Source organism: Megalobrama amblycephala, linkage group LG1 (genome assembly GCF_018812025.1).
Source record: "Megalobrama amblycephala isolate DHTTF-2021 linkage group LG1, ASM1881202v1, whole genome shotgun sequence".
Taxonomy (NCBI): Eukaryota; Metazoa; Chordata; class Actinopteri; order Cypriniformes; family Xenocyprididae; genus Megalobrama; species Megalobrama amblycephala.
The window spans coordinates 8,506,334-8,522,872 of NC_063044.1; the positions used below are offsets into that span (position 1 = coordinate 8,506,334).

The following is a 16,539-nucleotide window of genomic DNA, read 5'->3' on the forward strand; positions in this document are numbered from 1 at the left end:
CAATCACCAATGGTAATATTGCCAATCAAAAATGGTAATATTCACATCACCATTTCGCCGGCCTACACATAATATAGTGTTGTCACGGTACCAAAATTGCAGTAGTCGGTACCGATACCTTGAAAATTTTACGGTTCCCGGTACCAATTTCGGTACCAAAGCAAAATCTGTTGGAGCTATTTTATTATTTTAAATATGATTTGGAGTGTGTGTGTTTGTGTGTGTATATATAGGCTGCCTCAATTAAATATATATAAAAAAAATAAAATAAATGCTCAAACATCCATTTTGTACTTTTGAAAAAAACAGGATATGCTGGTAAGGTAGGTTTTAAAGCTGGTATGCTGGTTTGAGCTGGTTTATGCTGGTCAAGGTCTGGTCCTATGCTGGTCCATGCTGGTCCTAAACTAGTCCTGGACCAGCATAAACCAGCTCAAACCAGCATACCAGCTTCAAAACCTACCTTACCAGCATATCCTGTTTTTTTCAACAGAGGTAACAGATGTGCGTGTTTATTTTACCTATTCCGTCAGTGAAACAACACACTACAGCCTGTAAAACTATGAAATAAGCGGTAACCTAAACAGTAACCTAAATAATAAGAAAGCTAAATATTAAAAAAAAACATTAGTTTTTTATTTCCACACAAAGATGCGTCATAGGCTGCGTTTACACTTGGCATTAACATGCGACCTGTATCTGGATGTTGTCCGCATACGCATTGAAAAGACAAGTGTAAACGCATTTGTGATCGGAATGTTATCCGATCAACGTGTCCTGGTTCGGAGGTAGTTGAGGACGCATTGTGATCGGATCTTAGTATAATGTAAACGCGATCCAGCCGTGTTGTCTGCATTCACAGGTTGATGTCACACAAAACCCTGCCCACCTCTTCTCCTCTCTCCTGAACTGTCAGTAAAGATGGAGGACAGTAGGCCGTGGAGCGCTAGTGAAACTCGGATCTTTGTGGAGCGATGCGAGTATTCAAGCTAAGCTTGAAAGTAGTTATAGAAATAAAACAATATAGTTTTGAGTGCATGTGGCATGGGCAGCTTACACATCTGGAAAGGCACCATCAATGCTGAAAGGTATATCCAAGTCCTAGAACAACATATGCTCCCATCCAGACGTCGTCTCTTTCAGGGAAGACCTTGCATTTTCCAACATGACAATGCCAGACCACATACTGCATCAATTACAACATCATGGCTGCGTAGAAGAAGGATCCGGGTACTGAAATGGCCAGCCTGCAGTCCAGATCTTTCACCCATAGAAAACATTTAGCGCATCATAAAGAGGAAGATGCGACAAAGAAGACCTAAGGCAGTTGAGCAACTAGAAGCCTGTATTAGACAAGAATTAGACAGAATTCCTATTCCTAAACTTGAGCAACTTGTCTCCTCAGTCCCCAGACGTTTACAGACTGTTATAAAAAGAAGAGGGGATGCCACACAGTGGTAAACATGGCCTTGTCCCAACTTTTTTGAGATGTGCTGATGCCATGAAATTTAAAATCATCTTATTTTTCCCTTAAAATGATACATTTTCTCAGTTTAAACATTTGAGATGTCATCTATGTTGTATTCTGAATAAAATATGGAAATTTGAAACTTCCACATCATTGCATTCTGTTTTTATCCACAATTTGTACAGTGTCCCAACTTTTTTGGAATTGGGTTTGTATATAATATATATATTATGTAATATGTTGCCTTAATCAAAATGTTCATGAACTTTGTGATACTATTTTAAAGTGATTTCCATCATTTTCACAGATAATAAATTGTATTTACCTGTGAAAACAAACCTGGAAAGAGACATGAGGCTCTGAGGAGAAAAACGAGAGATTCTCCATGCATTCCAGTGAATTATTAATGGGATATATCGTAAATTATATTGGGAGAACAGACCACAAATGTGCAGTATATATACAAAGGGACAAAATAAAATAATCACAAGGATAGAAGGCAGTGACTGAAAAGAGCTCTTGCCATAGATATTCTTGTTATAACATGTTACATTAAAATACCAAGTGTTACGTTATCCTCATGATGTCTGACAATAAAACTTGAAAGAAAAATTGACAGCTCATTCAGTCAAACTTACGGATAAGCTTTATTTGTAGGGAAACCTTATGATTTGAAACGATTCGTTTGTCTTTTTAAATGGAAGTTCCCCAAACAGGAAGTGCAACCCATAATTCGAAATGGGTTGGGCTAGTCATCCTGTTGATATGGCGGATAAATGACGTCAGATTCATATTCTCTATAATATATATATATATATATATATATAAATGAATATGACTTTGAACTTTAATGTGTTTCAATTCGGACACATGAATGAACTCTGCTTTATGAACTCATACAACCTTTTTACCATGTTTGTTTGTATCATAATTGCCACTGTTTTAATTTTAATACAAAGATTATCTGGTAAAAGTAATTATTTTGGGACTTTTATTTTGGAGTGACGACATGACGTCATAAGACTGCGCCGCAATCCTGTATCTGCTGTGATTCTGCTGAAGAAAGGTTTGTTTTAAAAATGTAATCTGTTTAAATAGAAACAGTTAAATGCTTAATAGTTGTGTGTTTTGTTTTAAACAAGCGATGTGAAATGAGTTTATTTAATATTTATTGTAACATTGTGATTCTTTATCTCTGGCGAGTAATAATGGAGAAACTGAACTTTTCAACTCCGAGTCAATTGAATCAAACACTGAGAAATGATTCAGTGAATCACGACACGTGCTGCACAAACAGTGAACATGAACGAGAACAACAAACACTAACAAACTAACTAATCATGTTTTCATCAGTCATAAATACCTAAATATGAAGTCTATTAATTTGCAGCGTTAGTTTTTAGTGTGGGGTTTGTTTGTTTTTTGGTCTAACCGGGTCATTAGACCAATAGGCCTAACTGTTAATTATTCTCTTCTTAAAGATGGCGTTTAAAAAAGAGGAGGAGAGTGAAGATATGAAGATGGAGTTTATTAAAGAGGAGACTGAAGACATGAAGATGGAGTTTATTAAAGAGGAGGAGAGTGAAGATATAAAGAGTGAGTTTATTAAAGAGGAGACTGAAGACATGAAGATGGAGTTTATTAAAGAGGAGGAGACTGAAGATATAAAGATTGAGCTTATTAAAGAGGAGAGTGAAGACATGAAGATTGAAGAAACATTCAGTGTGAAACATGAAGATACTGAGGAACAAACAGGTTGGTTTTATTCTCAAAGCTGAATTTGATCATTATTAAAATGTCCAGCTCTACAGAAATATACAGTATAATCTTACAGAAAAGTGTCCAAATTCACTCAGTCGGTTCATTCACTTCTTCAAGTGGACTTACTATAGAGCTAGAGTTAGTGTTTGGTTACTTGTAATTAAGCATTATTAACTCATTACTATAGAGAGTAAATGTAGCAATGTGTAACTACATCACTTTAAAATTCAGTGTTTCCATTAAATCTGATCCTGAACCACAAAACCAGTCATAAGTCGCACGGGTATATTTGTATATTTGGGGGGCACCACTACTATTTTAATTATGAAAAAAATTATATATAAACATTAAGCAAAAACTAATTCATTTAAAGCTAAACTGAAACAGAAACTGGCGTTATAGCCTATAATTTGGCACAAATCCGAATGTTTCCATATTCACGATTTGAAGGCTAAACTATATTATTTAAAACACTTTCATTGTACACATACTACTATAACTTTATATATTTGGTTGAATGTATGTTATTTTTACAATTAACAGGTTGCGATGTCAAGTTACTAAAACTGATATATGTTGTGTGTACGCGAGGCGCCGGCGCGATCACTTTAATTTTCTTATAAAAGTGGAAACAACTCTAAAATAGGCTACTTAGATGTAACACCAGTCGAATCTGTGAAGGGTTAAAGGTGCAATATGTAATATTTTTGCAGTAAAATAACCAAAAACCACTAGGCCAGTGTTATATATTTTGTTCATTTGAGTACTTAGAATATCCCAAATGTTTCCAACTATTTGTAAATCGTGAGAAAATTGCAATTTTACCCAAGGCTCCGGGACGTGTGAGGAGTCGCCTGTCAATGGCGTCATACCCACGTTACCCTCGGTTTCTGGTTTTATTTTGTAGAAACCATGGAAACACCAAAGACGCTTTAATATTTACATGTTTTAATAGACAAGGGAACAACTGTTCTGATATATTTATAGACAGAAATCTAATTATTGTTTTATAGCTCAACACGTTTAGTCTTATTGTTTAAATCTAATTTTCTTGATTTTTTGCGAGTACCATGCTTTACCACGCCTCAGAGAAAAACACTATTTTGTGAAGTAGCTAACATAGCATAATCAGATGCAGCTTTATGTTTAGTAACAGTAATACAGCATTTTCTCCATCATACAATACGTTTTAAAATTAATTGCATGCCATTTATCAACACAATCATCCAGCATTTAATGATATTGTAAAATCGATCTATCTTACTGCAGTGTGTAACAGTGTCTCACAGCAGCCGCCGAGCGAATGCACAGAGTAACGTTATAACATCATTTTCAACACTCTCAAATGTCTCTAATATGATAAACAGAGCTGTGTTACCTCATACCAAAGAGTATATTCTTGGCTCATACTCATGACCGGAAAAGCGGGATAATTACTATTAGCAGATAATTACTATTATCTTTTTTTTTACATAAACACTGAATGACAAACAATATCTTAAGCACCACCACCAGTTCTGCTTAGTTAAAATGACAAATATGCATTCATGGTTACCAAGTTTTAGTTCTCGTTAATAAAGTTGCTAGACAGATTCTGCCAGTGTTGGTTCAGTGTAAACAATGATGTACATCTGAGTCCTTAATATGGAGGGAAGTTAGCAAGGGAAGGGCATAAAAATCCAAACTTGAGCACAGCCCTGGAGTACCTCAACAGGACACTTTGTAGATGTATTTGAAATATCCATCAGTCTCAGATCAGAGTATCAGAGCTGATGAGTTGAACCTAGAGCAGGAATGACCAAACCTGTTCCTGGAGATCTACATAGATGCAGAGTTCAGATCCAACCCTGATCGATCACACCTGCCCCTGAAGATCTTAGTTCACTGCTTCAGGTGTGTTTGATCAGAGTTGGATCTGAACTCTGCTGGAAATGTAGATCCAAAGCCACTGGAAGGCAAGCCTGCAACCTTTAGCCAAAAAAAACATAACTGCTAATGCTAACGCTCTGCCCCTGGCGGTATGCAGGGAAGAAGACCAGAGGCTGTTTTTTGAATGGATGTCAATGGATGAGAGGCTTCACTATGCTAATTAAACAGCTTTTGTGGGGAAATAGCAAATCATTTTAATTAATTGACTCACAGCCTACGCCGTACCTACGCCGTACACACGACGCAGAAGTATAAATCAGCCTCAAGTCTTCAGGAATGCTTGAAAATTACAGGCGGGTGTATTTGATTAGGGATAAAACTTAACTCTGCCAGGACCAAAGCTGCCCATCCCTGATCCATAAGATAGAATAGGGAATAGATCAAACATGTTTTTGGTTTTGATGCTTTAAATGTCTAAATTGTTTTTTTTTTTTGTCTATTTTTGCTCTAGACCTAATGGCACTGAGAGAGATGACTCATGAACTTAATGAAAGGGAAGATAATTTAATGACTGGAGAAAAATCAACAAAGGTTTCCTTACAAAAAGGAGCTCAAAGTTATTTAACCTGCCAACAGTGTGGAAAGACTTTTGATCAACATAGAAACCTTCAAGTCCACTTGAGAGTTCACACTAGAGAGAGAGCCTTCACTTGCCAACAATGTGGAAAGAGTTTCATACATAAAAAACACCTTAAAGTTCACATGAGAACTCACACTGGAGAGAAACCATTCACCTGCCAGCAGTGTGGAAAGAGTTTCAGTCGAAAAGAAAACCTTAAGGGCCACATGATGATTCACACTGGAGAGAAGCCTCACACCTGCACTCTGTGCGGGAATGGCTTCACACGGGAACGAAGCCTCAGGCAACACATGAGAACTCACACTGGAGAGAGCCCGTTCACCTGCCAACAGTGTGGAAAGAGTTTCATTAGAAATGAAAACCTTAAAGTCCACATGAGAATTCACACTGGAGAAAAGCCTTTCACCTGCCAACAGTGTGGAAAGAGTTTCAGTCAAAAAGGAAACCTTAAAGACCATATGACAATTCACACTGGAGAAAAGCCTCAAGCTTTGTTTCATTATTCACTAAAATCGAAATAAAATTGAACAGCTCAATATTGCAATAAATCAAGGTTGACACAACAGCCTCTAAAAGTGTGAAACTCTCGCAGTTCACAAAGATTACTCCTACGTCCTATGCCTTCTCTATAGGTTGTTTGCACATGACGTCATTGCTGAACGCGAAATGTGGCTGGAGGGCAAGGAGTAATTTACTATATAGGAATCTTATTACAAACTCAAAATTCCTATTTTTTGCATCGTTTATGGTTGCTCAAATATATCAAACCGAGAAACCAGAATGAGCTTTTATCTTTTACGTAACTTGTATCTTTTTTTAACTTTAAAAGTTGTCACCTTTTATAGCATCTTGTGTCTGCTTATACTGAAATGAATATGGAACCAGCTTACCTTATTTGTTTTTGGCTTGGTTAAATATTAACATTCTTCATGGTATCGTTTGCAGGGAAGAGAAGATATTTTATCCCATTGAATGATAATTTGGTGTTTTTTACTTCAGTTTTGTAGAATTCCGTTTACAATGTTGATCTGGTTACCATGAGAACAGTGTCACACGCTGCTACTTCAGCCATTATATGGTAGAAAATGTCCAAATAAATAAATGTGTTCAACAAGCTAACAGAAGTCGAACCATTTCTTTGTTGGTAGGGTGTAAATATTCACTTTCCCATATTGCCATGGAGGATAATTGGATGGGCATTCAGCGGACAGACACCAACATATTATTTTTTTGGTATTTATTTCAACAAATGGCAACTAAAATCAAACCCATAGAAGTTTGTGAACAGTGGCTGATCGATTTGTTATTTTTTATGTTGATTTGTTACACGTGCGGTAAAATGCATATATAAGAGAGTAATCAAAATGGCTCGGTGAATTTATGACTCTGGTTAATCTGTATTTTTTAGAATAGGGATCACGGTTTTTCCACGATTCAAAAAGCAAATTACACAATCAAACAAAATAATTTGTAGGCCATTCAAGGGGGCGCTGTCGAGCCCCCCTGCCACGCCGGGTCCCATCCTTTTTGGCATCCTAATGGCCACAGATTCCAATGTGTTTGCCAATTTTCAAGAGTTTTTGAGCATGTTAAGGCCCCCAAAAAGGCCCCGGATGACGGAAAAAAATAAATTCTCCTTAGAAAAACAAAAGGGCTCTGCGCCTGAGTGGCTTGGGCTCTAAATATCTGACTTCCTGTTCGGTTTGAGCTTTCGCTCCAAGAGACTTTTTTTGTTGGTATCGGGTGTACCGAATTGGTTCATTTCCACTTTAAACATGGATTTTAGGTTGATCTATTTTTGGAGTTTCCAATGATAAAATGCTGTTTTGAAGTGATTCAATGGCTGCATCCAAAAACCTAGGTAGCTGTCTTGCTGCCTCGCTGCCTTATAAGAGAATGACTTGTACGGCAGCGTTTGTGCATGAAAGCACCTCATGAAACTGATTTCAGACAGACTTCTGAGGCAGCATAACAGTTTAATGATCTACAGCAAACTAGCACAAGCTTTGGTGAGAACTAAACAAATATTTACTTACTACAGTAGTAATTTATACTGGGTCTGTCAACGTTAATGCATTAATGCATGCGATTAATACAAAATCCTTAACGTGTTCAAATAATTTAACGCATATTTAACGCAAATATATAAATTAGTGAAACACACAAAGGTGTGTCATAACGTAATGCGTCATGCAGTTGATGATATTGAGGGTCGTGAGTTTAGCATCTAAAATGGCGCAAGCACAAGTAACTCTGGTTGGGGGAAATTTCACATTTAAAAGAAAATTAGATGGCACTCTGGATAAACACAAAGTTATGTGCATACATTGTAACAAAGAACTGTCCTACCATCAAAGCTCATTGAGTTTAAAATATAATTTAAATGCAAAGCACATCGCAGGTTCTACTAGCAAATTAACGAGACGAGTCGATTCGTGAGCAACAACAAACACTGGATCAGTGTATACGGTGTGTGAGTAGACATTTGTCAGCCAGGCTTACTACTTCCATAGCAAAGTGGAATGCCAAAGACTGCCGTCCAGTCAACATCGTTGCTGACCAGGGCCTGAAGGAAGTGATCAGGATTGCCACTTCCAACCCATCGTGAGCTACCGTCACGATCAACAATTATGTCCAGGATTTACAAACTATACATTAATGAAAAGAAATGCAAAGCAGAGCTGTGATCACAAAGAGTGTAGCTTTGACTGGGGACCACTGGACATTGCCACTTGTCCCTGAAGATGGCTTTCACAGAAGATGACCCTGCTTATGTTGTGTGCTTTAAGGATGCATTCAAAGAGGATTTGACAAAGCGCAAAGAAAACACGGCTCAAAATTGCAACAGCTCTTAATCCCAGATTCAAAACCCTGAAATGCATTCCTAAAGTAGAAAGAGTTGAAGTTTGGGAAACAAGATGCTAAAAGAGGAGGATGCTGGATCAGTGCCACAAAAGAAGAAAATTGGTCTCCTCTTGATGGGGTCTGATACAGAGTCAGATGATGAAACATCACTGGAATCTTGCTAGATACAGAGCAGAGCCCAGCATAAGCCTTGAACAATGCCCTCTACAATGGTGGTCTGCACACAGCAGAAGTCATGACAAGCTGGCAACCATTGCACGGAAATATCTACCAACTCCTGCTTCAACTGTGCCATGTGAGAGACAATTTTCACTTGCAGGACTCATAGTGCAGAAGAAGAGGGCTGCTCTGGCACCTGAAAATGTTAACAGCCCTGTATGCCTTAGCAGCTGGTTAGTGCTGATTAGAAAAATAAAGAAATTGCAGGAAAATTGAAAATTAATTGAGATTGAAATTGTTCTGATGGTTCTCTTTGCTGGATGTAGCAATTTTGTGAAATTCTGGATTTTGTACACTTGAACAGTATACATACTGCGCCAACTATAAACCCTTTAACTCCTGCCTCAAAAATGCACCACTTTGGAATATTGAGAGGAAATGAAAAAAGAGGGAAACTAGTGAGAAATTTTCTGGATTGTGGCTTAAACAGAGAGAAAGCAAGATATTTGAGGGAAAGACATGCACACAGATAAGAACAGAGAAATCTTTAAACAAATGAGGGGAAAACATAAAACGCTAGATGGATTAAGAACATCTACATCCATGAAATGAACACTATAAAACTTTACCAAAGGCACAACAAAAATAACTACCACATTCTCATTTCTTCAAAACAGAGAGACATTATATTGCAAATGTGCAAAAGTAGGAATTTGCTTTGCTCAAAGGTTTCTCTGTCATTGCTCAGGAATAGTTATGTATTAACATTGCCTAACATGCTTCTGAAAGAAAGGCCTAAAAATGGTTGAAAATAAGTCGATCACACACTGAGTTATATACATTTTCAGCCAAAACCATTAAAACACAACTTTTTAAAAGTTTTCTAACAGTTATATCACCACATATAGTTTGATCTCCATAAAAATTGGCGTGCTTCTTTAGAGTCATATCCTGCATGTGCTCACCAATTTTTGTGAAGTTCTGAGTTTTCATTTAGGTTTTATAGGCTTTTGGGTATATTTAGCCACGCCCACTTTCTAAGTGACCCAAAGGTTTTTTTTTGTGTTTTTTTTTTGGATAACTATTGATCTAGAGAGTCCAGAGAATTGCCCTGCACTGGTTTTCCTCCGATCGGGCGAAAAACCTAGGACTAGTTCGCAAAAGTAGGTTTTTAAAATATTTTTGAATAATTAATGAACGGTTTGATTGACAGCAATGGTTCTTGAGGTAAAGGTGTTCAGCATGAGGAGATCTATCAAATGATGTGCAGATTGTGTGAATCTGTGAAACACCCGTTAGCGGGTGTAAAACTCATTTGTGCCAACTAGTGGCCGATTTCTTTCAAAATGCTTATGGACCTCTAGGACTGTGAGTCAAACATGCCCACCGAGTTTCGTTCCCGTCGGCCTCCGTTAACCTGGTCTAATAGGTGCTCAAACTTCATTGGCCGATGATGGACATATTTTTTTGAGATACGCCAATGTCCTCATAAACAATCATGCCCCCTTGGACCAAGACACTGCATACCATATTTCAAGTCAATTGGACTAACGGTTGTGTAGTTACAGCTGTTTTCATGTTTTTTCCAAGTTACAGCGCCTCCTAGTGTCCAATTGATGCAATTTTTTTGTTGTGACCAAAGATTGAGTCCATACACACGTGAACCAAGTTTGGTGCAAATATCTCATTTCTTTCACGAGTTAAAGCCATTTTAGTAGAAGTCACTCCGCCCACATCGTACATTTTGGTGCCCCTTGGCAACCGTGAACCAAAATTTTGACTTTTTTTTTTTTTTTTGATAACTTTTAATACTCAGACTCCAGAGAACATTTTTGCACTGGTTTGGTTCTGATCGGGCGAAAAAACCTAGGACTAGTTTGCAAAAGTAGGTTTTTCAAATGTTCGCGAATATTTAATGAATGGTTAGATTGACAGCATTGGTTCTTGAGGCAAAAATGTTCAGCATGAGGAGATCTATCAAATGATGTGCATATTGTGTGAATATGTGAAACACCACGTGATTACTGAGGTATAAAACTTGGTAGCGCCAACTAGTGGCCGGTTTGTTTCAAAATTCTCACAAACATTTAGGACCATGAGTCGAACATGCCCACTGAGTTTCGTTTTGATTGGCCTCCGTTAACCTTGTCTAATAGGTGCTCATATTTCATTGGCTGATGACGGCCATGTTTTTTGAGATACACCAATGTCCTCATAGCCTATCATGCCCCCTTGGACCAAGACACTGCACACCAAATTTCAAGTCGATCTGACTAACTTAACCTAGAGTCCAGTCGATGCGAATTTTTTTTTTTTTTTTTTGTTGTGACCAAAGATTGAGCCCGTACCGAACCGAGTTTGGTGAAAAGATCTCATTTCTTTGTCGAGTTATAGCCATTTCACTAGAAGTGACTCCACACACATCATACGTTTTGGCGACCGTGAACCAAAATTTTGACTTTTTTTTTGGATAACTTTTGATACTCAGACTCCAGAGAACATTTCTGCACTGGTTTGGTTCCGATCGGGTGAAAAACCTAGGACTAGTTTGCAAAAGTAGGTTTTTCAAAAAAAACTCAAAATACCCCAAATTTTTGCCAGGCATGCATCTTGTCTGCCTTGAGCCAAGGATTCCAATGATATAAGACGCTTGAGCCTGGGCCTAATGGTGCGTTCACACCAGATGCAAATGATGCATTAAGCACGAGTGATTTACATGTTAAGTCAATGCAAAGACGCGAATAGACATCCTGTGGAATGCGTGAATTGAGCGTTTCGGGTGTTTGACGTGCATAAAGCGTGATTCGCGCAAGTTGAAAAATCTGAACTTTGGCGAAAATTTGCGCCGAGTTAACCAATCAGGAGCTTGCTCTAGTAGTGACGTGACGTAGAGAGCTGAGGCAGAAATCCGAAACAACAATGGAGGACAAAATCATCGTCGCTGTACATCTTCATACTTTTATAGAAGCAGGAATAAAAAGGATCTTGCTTGAAAGAACGTGAGTGAGGAGGTCGGACAATCTGGTAAGTTGTAAAAAATGGTCTTTACTCAATTTGAGCTATATATATACATATTGAGACTACAAGCTAGCTAAAGCCAACCAATTGAGCTTATTCGCTGTAATTTACAACTATTTCCCTGCTGATGAGTTGTGTTTATTCAGAGGAAGTGTGCAGAAAGAAGTAGAAGAGTCTGGGACACATAAAGGAGCGGGAGAGCCCCTCTCATGACGCGAATTCACATCTGTTGTGAAGTGAATGTCATGCGCGAATGAAGCGAGTAAACTCAAAATGTCCAAGCATCCAACTACGCGCAAATCGCATCTGGTGTGAACACCCCATAACGGTTCAGGAGTTATGAGCCATTTCGTACTTTTGACCCCTGTAGCGTCCCCGTCAGACCGATCGGGGCGAGCCTTGGTGATGTTGTAGGCGGTTTGAGTACTACCAGCCCTCAAAGTTTCAAGTCTCTACAACTTATGGTTTGGTCTGCCCGATCACTTTTAGGGCAGAATGCTGATCCTTGGAAAATTTAACAATTACAATAGGGTTTCAGCGCTACGCTCTTGAACCCCTAAAAAAAGATATGAGTGACAGGTGCACTAACACCTCACAGCATCAGTAACTTGACGACCCTACCTAGTACGGTTTTCCTCAGCATTTGCAATGTCTGCACAAAGGAGATGTTGGGCAGCTGCTCGAAGATCTCGCCTTTAGAGAAGACTGACTTATTACTACTAAAAATAATATTACTCCAGAATAAACACCATTGCTAGAACACCCTAACATTTATACACAATAATAATAATAATAAAAAATGCTGACCAATACTTAAAGGTCCCATTCTTCGTGATCCCATGTTTCCAACTTTAGTTAGTGTGTAATGTTGTTGTTAGAGTATAAATAAAATCTGTAAAATTTTAAAGCTCAAAGTTCAATGCCAAGCGAGATATTTTATTTAACAGAAATAGCCTACAATGAACAGCCTGTTTGGACTACATCCCTCTACTTCCTTCTTTAATGACGTCACTAAAACTGTGTTTTGACTAACCTCCGCCCACAGGAATACACAAAAAAGGGGGCGTGGTCTTGTTGCGCTCCCACGGAGAAGAGCAAGAGTTGCGTTTGTAAAGTGTGTTTGTCGCCATGTCGTCGAAACGCTGTTATTTTCATCCCGCAGTCCAATCACCTTTGTTTGGCCTTCCCAGGGACGCTGTACTTAGAAATCAGTGGTTACAATTTATGTTTAACTCGGTTCCCGAAAATTATAATCCACATGTTAAACTATGTGCAGCACATTTTACTGAGGACAGCTTCCTCAATCTCAGTCAGTTTAATGCCGGATTCGCACAAAGATTATTTTTGAAAGATGGAGCAGTTCCCTCTTTGTCTGGAGAAGGCGTTGTTTGTGGACCACAACCGGTAAGTGCATTTTATTATTTACGTTGGTGCGTTTAACAGTTTCTGTAACTTATCACACAAAGGGCAACGCTGTTTAGCTTTGTTAACTAGATGGCAATTGAAACTTATCCGACCAAAACTTTTAAAAAGTGTAGTAATTCAACCGGACACCATCGATTGTTGGTGTTTGTTATGATCAGTTTAAATTATTTGTTGATTATATCTGTTGTTTACTGTTTAACCACATGCTGGTTTAGCTGCAGCCACGCGAATCATTGTTCTATGTTTAGGCATATGTAACGTTACCTACTGTAAATAAACAGCTTACCATTGTGACACATCCTGTAAAAGACGTGTTTGCACAGGTTCTACTCGATCCTCTTCATCTATGTTCTCCGGGTCTGATTCTGGCTCAAATTGATAGGGTAAAATTAAAGACATGTTTACAATAACACTGAGCGCATGCATCTCCCCGTTATGGTAAGAGGCGTGACCTTTCCGGGCAAGGAGCGCTAAGCTGCTGTCGAATCACAACACAGGAACCGCTGGCACAATCAGAACTCGTTACGTATTTCTGAAGGAGGGACTTCATAGAACAAGGAAGTCATCAGCCCGTTTTTATGACAGTGGAAACAGCGGTATACAGATAAGTAAATTATGTGAAAAATACTGTGTTTTTTTACACGCGAAACATGAACACATGTTATATTGCACACTATAAACACAATCAAAGCTTCAAAAAACCACGAAGAACGGGACCTTTAAATATATTACTTCTTAAAATCGCATATTTCAGCCCTGCTGCCATTTCAACACAGCGGTGCCAATTCTGCAGCTTTATTTTGATGAAGCAGCTGACCACCATGAACACCTTCGCCTGTTTTTGCCATCTATAATGTCCCTCATTGCTGCTCCTCTAAATGGGGACATCTTTGATCCAGAGGATGAGGAAGACCACGATGATGAAGGACCCCTGAAACCCACAGCCTTGAAGCAAGAGTGGGAGAAGATGTGCAGGACAATCTGGCTGCTGCTGTGCCTGCTGCAAACATTCATGTGCTCTCCATGAACAAGACTACATGTAAAACATTTAAACTGATTAAAATGTTTTATAATTCATGTCAGAATTTGGTTTCTTGCCATATTTCATTCAATATTATTACAATTGCATGCTATTTTTTTTTTCAGCTTTATTATTTTAGTGGTGTAGTGGGCTAAAGGTAAGCAGAAGGTTCCTGGTTCGATCTCTGCAGCCGTCACCGTCCTTGATCAAGACACTTTACTCCAGGTTACTCAATGGGGATCATCCCTGTAATAAGAACACTGTTAGTCACTTTTGATAAAAGCATCTGCCAAAAGCAAACCTGTAAATAAATGTAAGTGTCTAAGTATTTTCTTAGTTTACTTTTTCAAGATACTACCTTAATATAAATGCATACATACATTTCATACGGTTTCTATTTGGGGGCTTAAAGGGTTAGTTTACCTCTGCTTTTCTCCTCCATGTTCGAGTATGACGTATCCTCTCCCGTGGCCTCCTGGGATAGAAGAGTGTCCATCGGATGAACACTTCAGAATCTGGGCAGGAGCAGTACACCAACCGGGAACTTCTTGCCTACTCTTTTATGATTACTGAGGTTTTCGGACATACTAGTTCTTTCATGTACTATTTTCCCCTACTATATAGTAGGTAAGTAGTCATATTCGGATGCACTTTGAGTAGATGCACGTCTGAATCTCGTGAGAATTAGATGTCACCCAGGTAATTCTCGCCTACTCTTTTATGAATACTAAGGATTCGGACATACTTATTCAATCAGCTACTGCTTTTACCCTTCTATATAGTAGAGAAGTAGGCGGTTTCGGATGCAGCCAGAGTCTTCAATCAGAGAGTGTTACAGTGGTATGCGAAAGTTTGGGAACCCCTTGCAGAATCTGTGAAAATGTGAATAATTTTAACAAAATAAGAGAGATCATACAAAATGCATGTTATTTTTTATTTAGTACTGTCCCCATAAAAGATGTTTACATATAATCCACAAGACAAAATAGCTGAATTTATTAAAATAACTCATAAGTATAAGTATAACATTAATAAGTATGTGAACCCTTGATTCTTAATACTGTGTGTGGTTACCTGGATGATCTGTGACCTTTTTTTTTGTTTTGTTTTTTGATGGTTGCTTATGAGTCCCTTGTTTGTTCTGAGCAGTTAAACTGAGCTCTGTTCTTTAGAAAAATCCTCCATGTACTGCAGATTCTTGTTTTCAAGGATTTTTTGCATATTTTAACCCTTTCCAGCAGTGACTGAATGATTTTGAGATCCGTCTTTTCACACTGAGGACAATTGAGGGACTCAAACACAACTATTAAAAAAGGTTCAAACATTCACTGATGCTACAGAAGGAAACACAGTGCATTAAGAGCTGGGGGGTGTAAACTCTTGAACAGGATGAAGAAGTCCAAATTTTTCTTATTTTGTTGAAATATGTTTTTTTTTCATTTTGTACTTCCCTTCGGAAGCAACAGAAGATACTTGAATGTTTCCCGGAAGAAAAATGAAAGGGATAGTTCACCCAAAAATGAAAATTTGATGTTTAGCTGCTTACCCCCAGGGTATCTAAGATGTAGGTGCCTTTGTTTCTTCAGTAGAACACAAACAATGATTTTTAACTACAACCGTTGCCGTCTGTCAGCCGTATAATGCATGTCAATTATAACACAATTTATAAACATCGTATAGATTTTAAAATCTTGTTAATTACTTAAAAAGCACTAAATGGTTTAGCTCCCCATTACCTGAGCGAGCTCTTAAAACATTATAGTCCTTCACGTTTATTGTGATCTCAGAATTCAGGCCAGCTGATAATACCTAGAATATCAAAATCAACCGCAGGTGGTAGATCCTTCTCCTATTTGGCACCTAAACTCTGGAACAACCTTCCTAGCATTGTTCGGGATGCAGACACACTCTGTCAGTTTAAATCTAGACTAAAAACACATCTCTTTAACCTGGCATACACATAACACATTATCAATTTATATTTCCAAATCTGTTAAAGGATTATCAGGCTGCATAAATTAGGTTAGCCAGAACCGGGAACACTTCCTATAACACCAGATGTACTCGTTACATCAGAAGAAGAATGGCATCTACGCTAATATTAGTTTTTCTGTTTATCCCGAGGTTTACCGTAGTCAACCGGATCCGGGCCGTATCCAGATGAGACCGAGGACCGGTGCCCTGACATGACCACAACGCAGCCCTGAAGTATCAGCAGAGATCGAGTCGACTAGATCATCCGTTGTGAAGACATCATCGACACGACAGCCAGTGCCACAGTTCCTCAACAGACTGTCCATACCGGTGTGATGA

The 16,539-nt window shown here is 38.4% G+C and overlaps 1 protein-coding gene across 2 annotated transcripts; it reads left to right on the forward strand.

The window, feature by feature from the left end:
- Nucleotides 1-2,473: 2,473 nt before the first annotated feature.
- On the forward strand, nt 2,474-6,855 carry LOC125243449 (gastrula zinc finger protein XlCGF7.1-like). 2 transcript variants are annotated; one of them, XM_048153131.1, is made up of 3 exons: nt 2,474-2,534; nt 2,950-3,223; nt 5,610-6,855. In XM_048153131.1, exons 2-3 carry the CDS (start codon nt 2,950-2,952, stop codon nt 6,257-6,259), a joined length of 924 nt encoding a protein of 307 aa, XP_048009088.1. In that variant the 5' UTR covers nt 2,474-2,534; the 3' UTR covers nt 6,260-6,855. The 2 variants fall into 2 exon arrangements, with proteins under 2 accessions (XP_048009088.1, XP_048009095.1); XM_048153138.1 differs by lacking the exon at nt 2,474-2,534 and having other exon boundaries at nt 2,716-3,223.
- Nucleotides 6,856-16,539: the final 9,684 nt, after the last annotated feature.

Excerpts from the sequence above, each read along its gene's own strand:
- LOC125243449 (XM_048153131.1), top strand. The coding sequence starts at position 2,950 with ATGGCGTTTAAAAAAGAGGAGGAGAGTGAAGATATGAAGATGGAGTTT. Across the intron at positions 3,224-5,609 it reads AGATACTGAGGAACAAACAG|ACCTAATGGCACTGAGAGAG; the intron begins GTTGGTTTTATT and ends TTTTTGCTCTAG.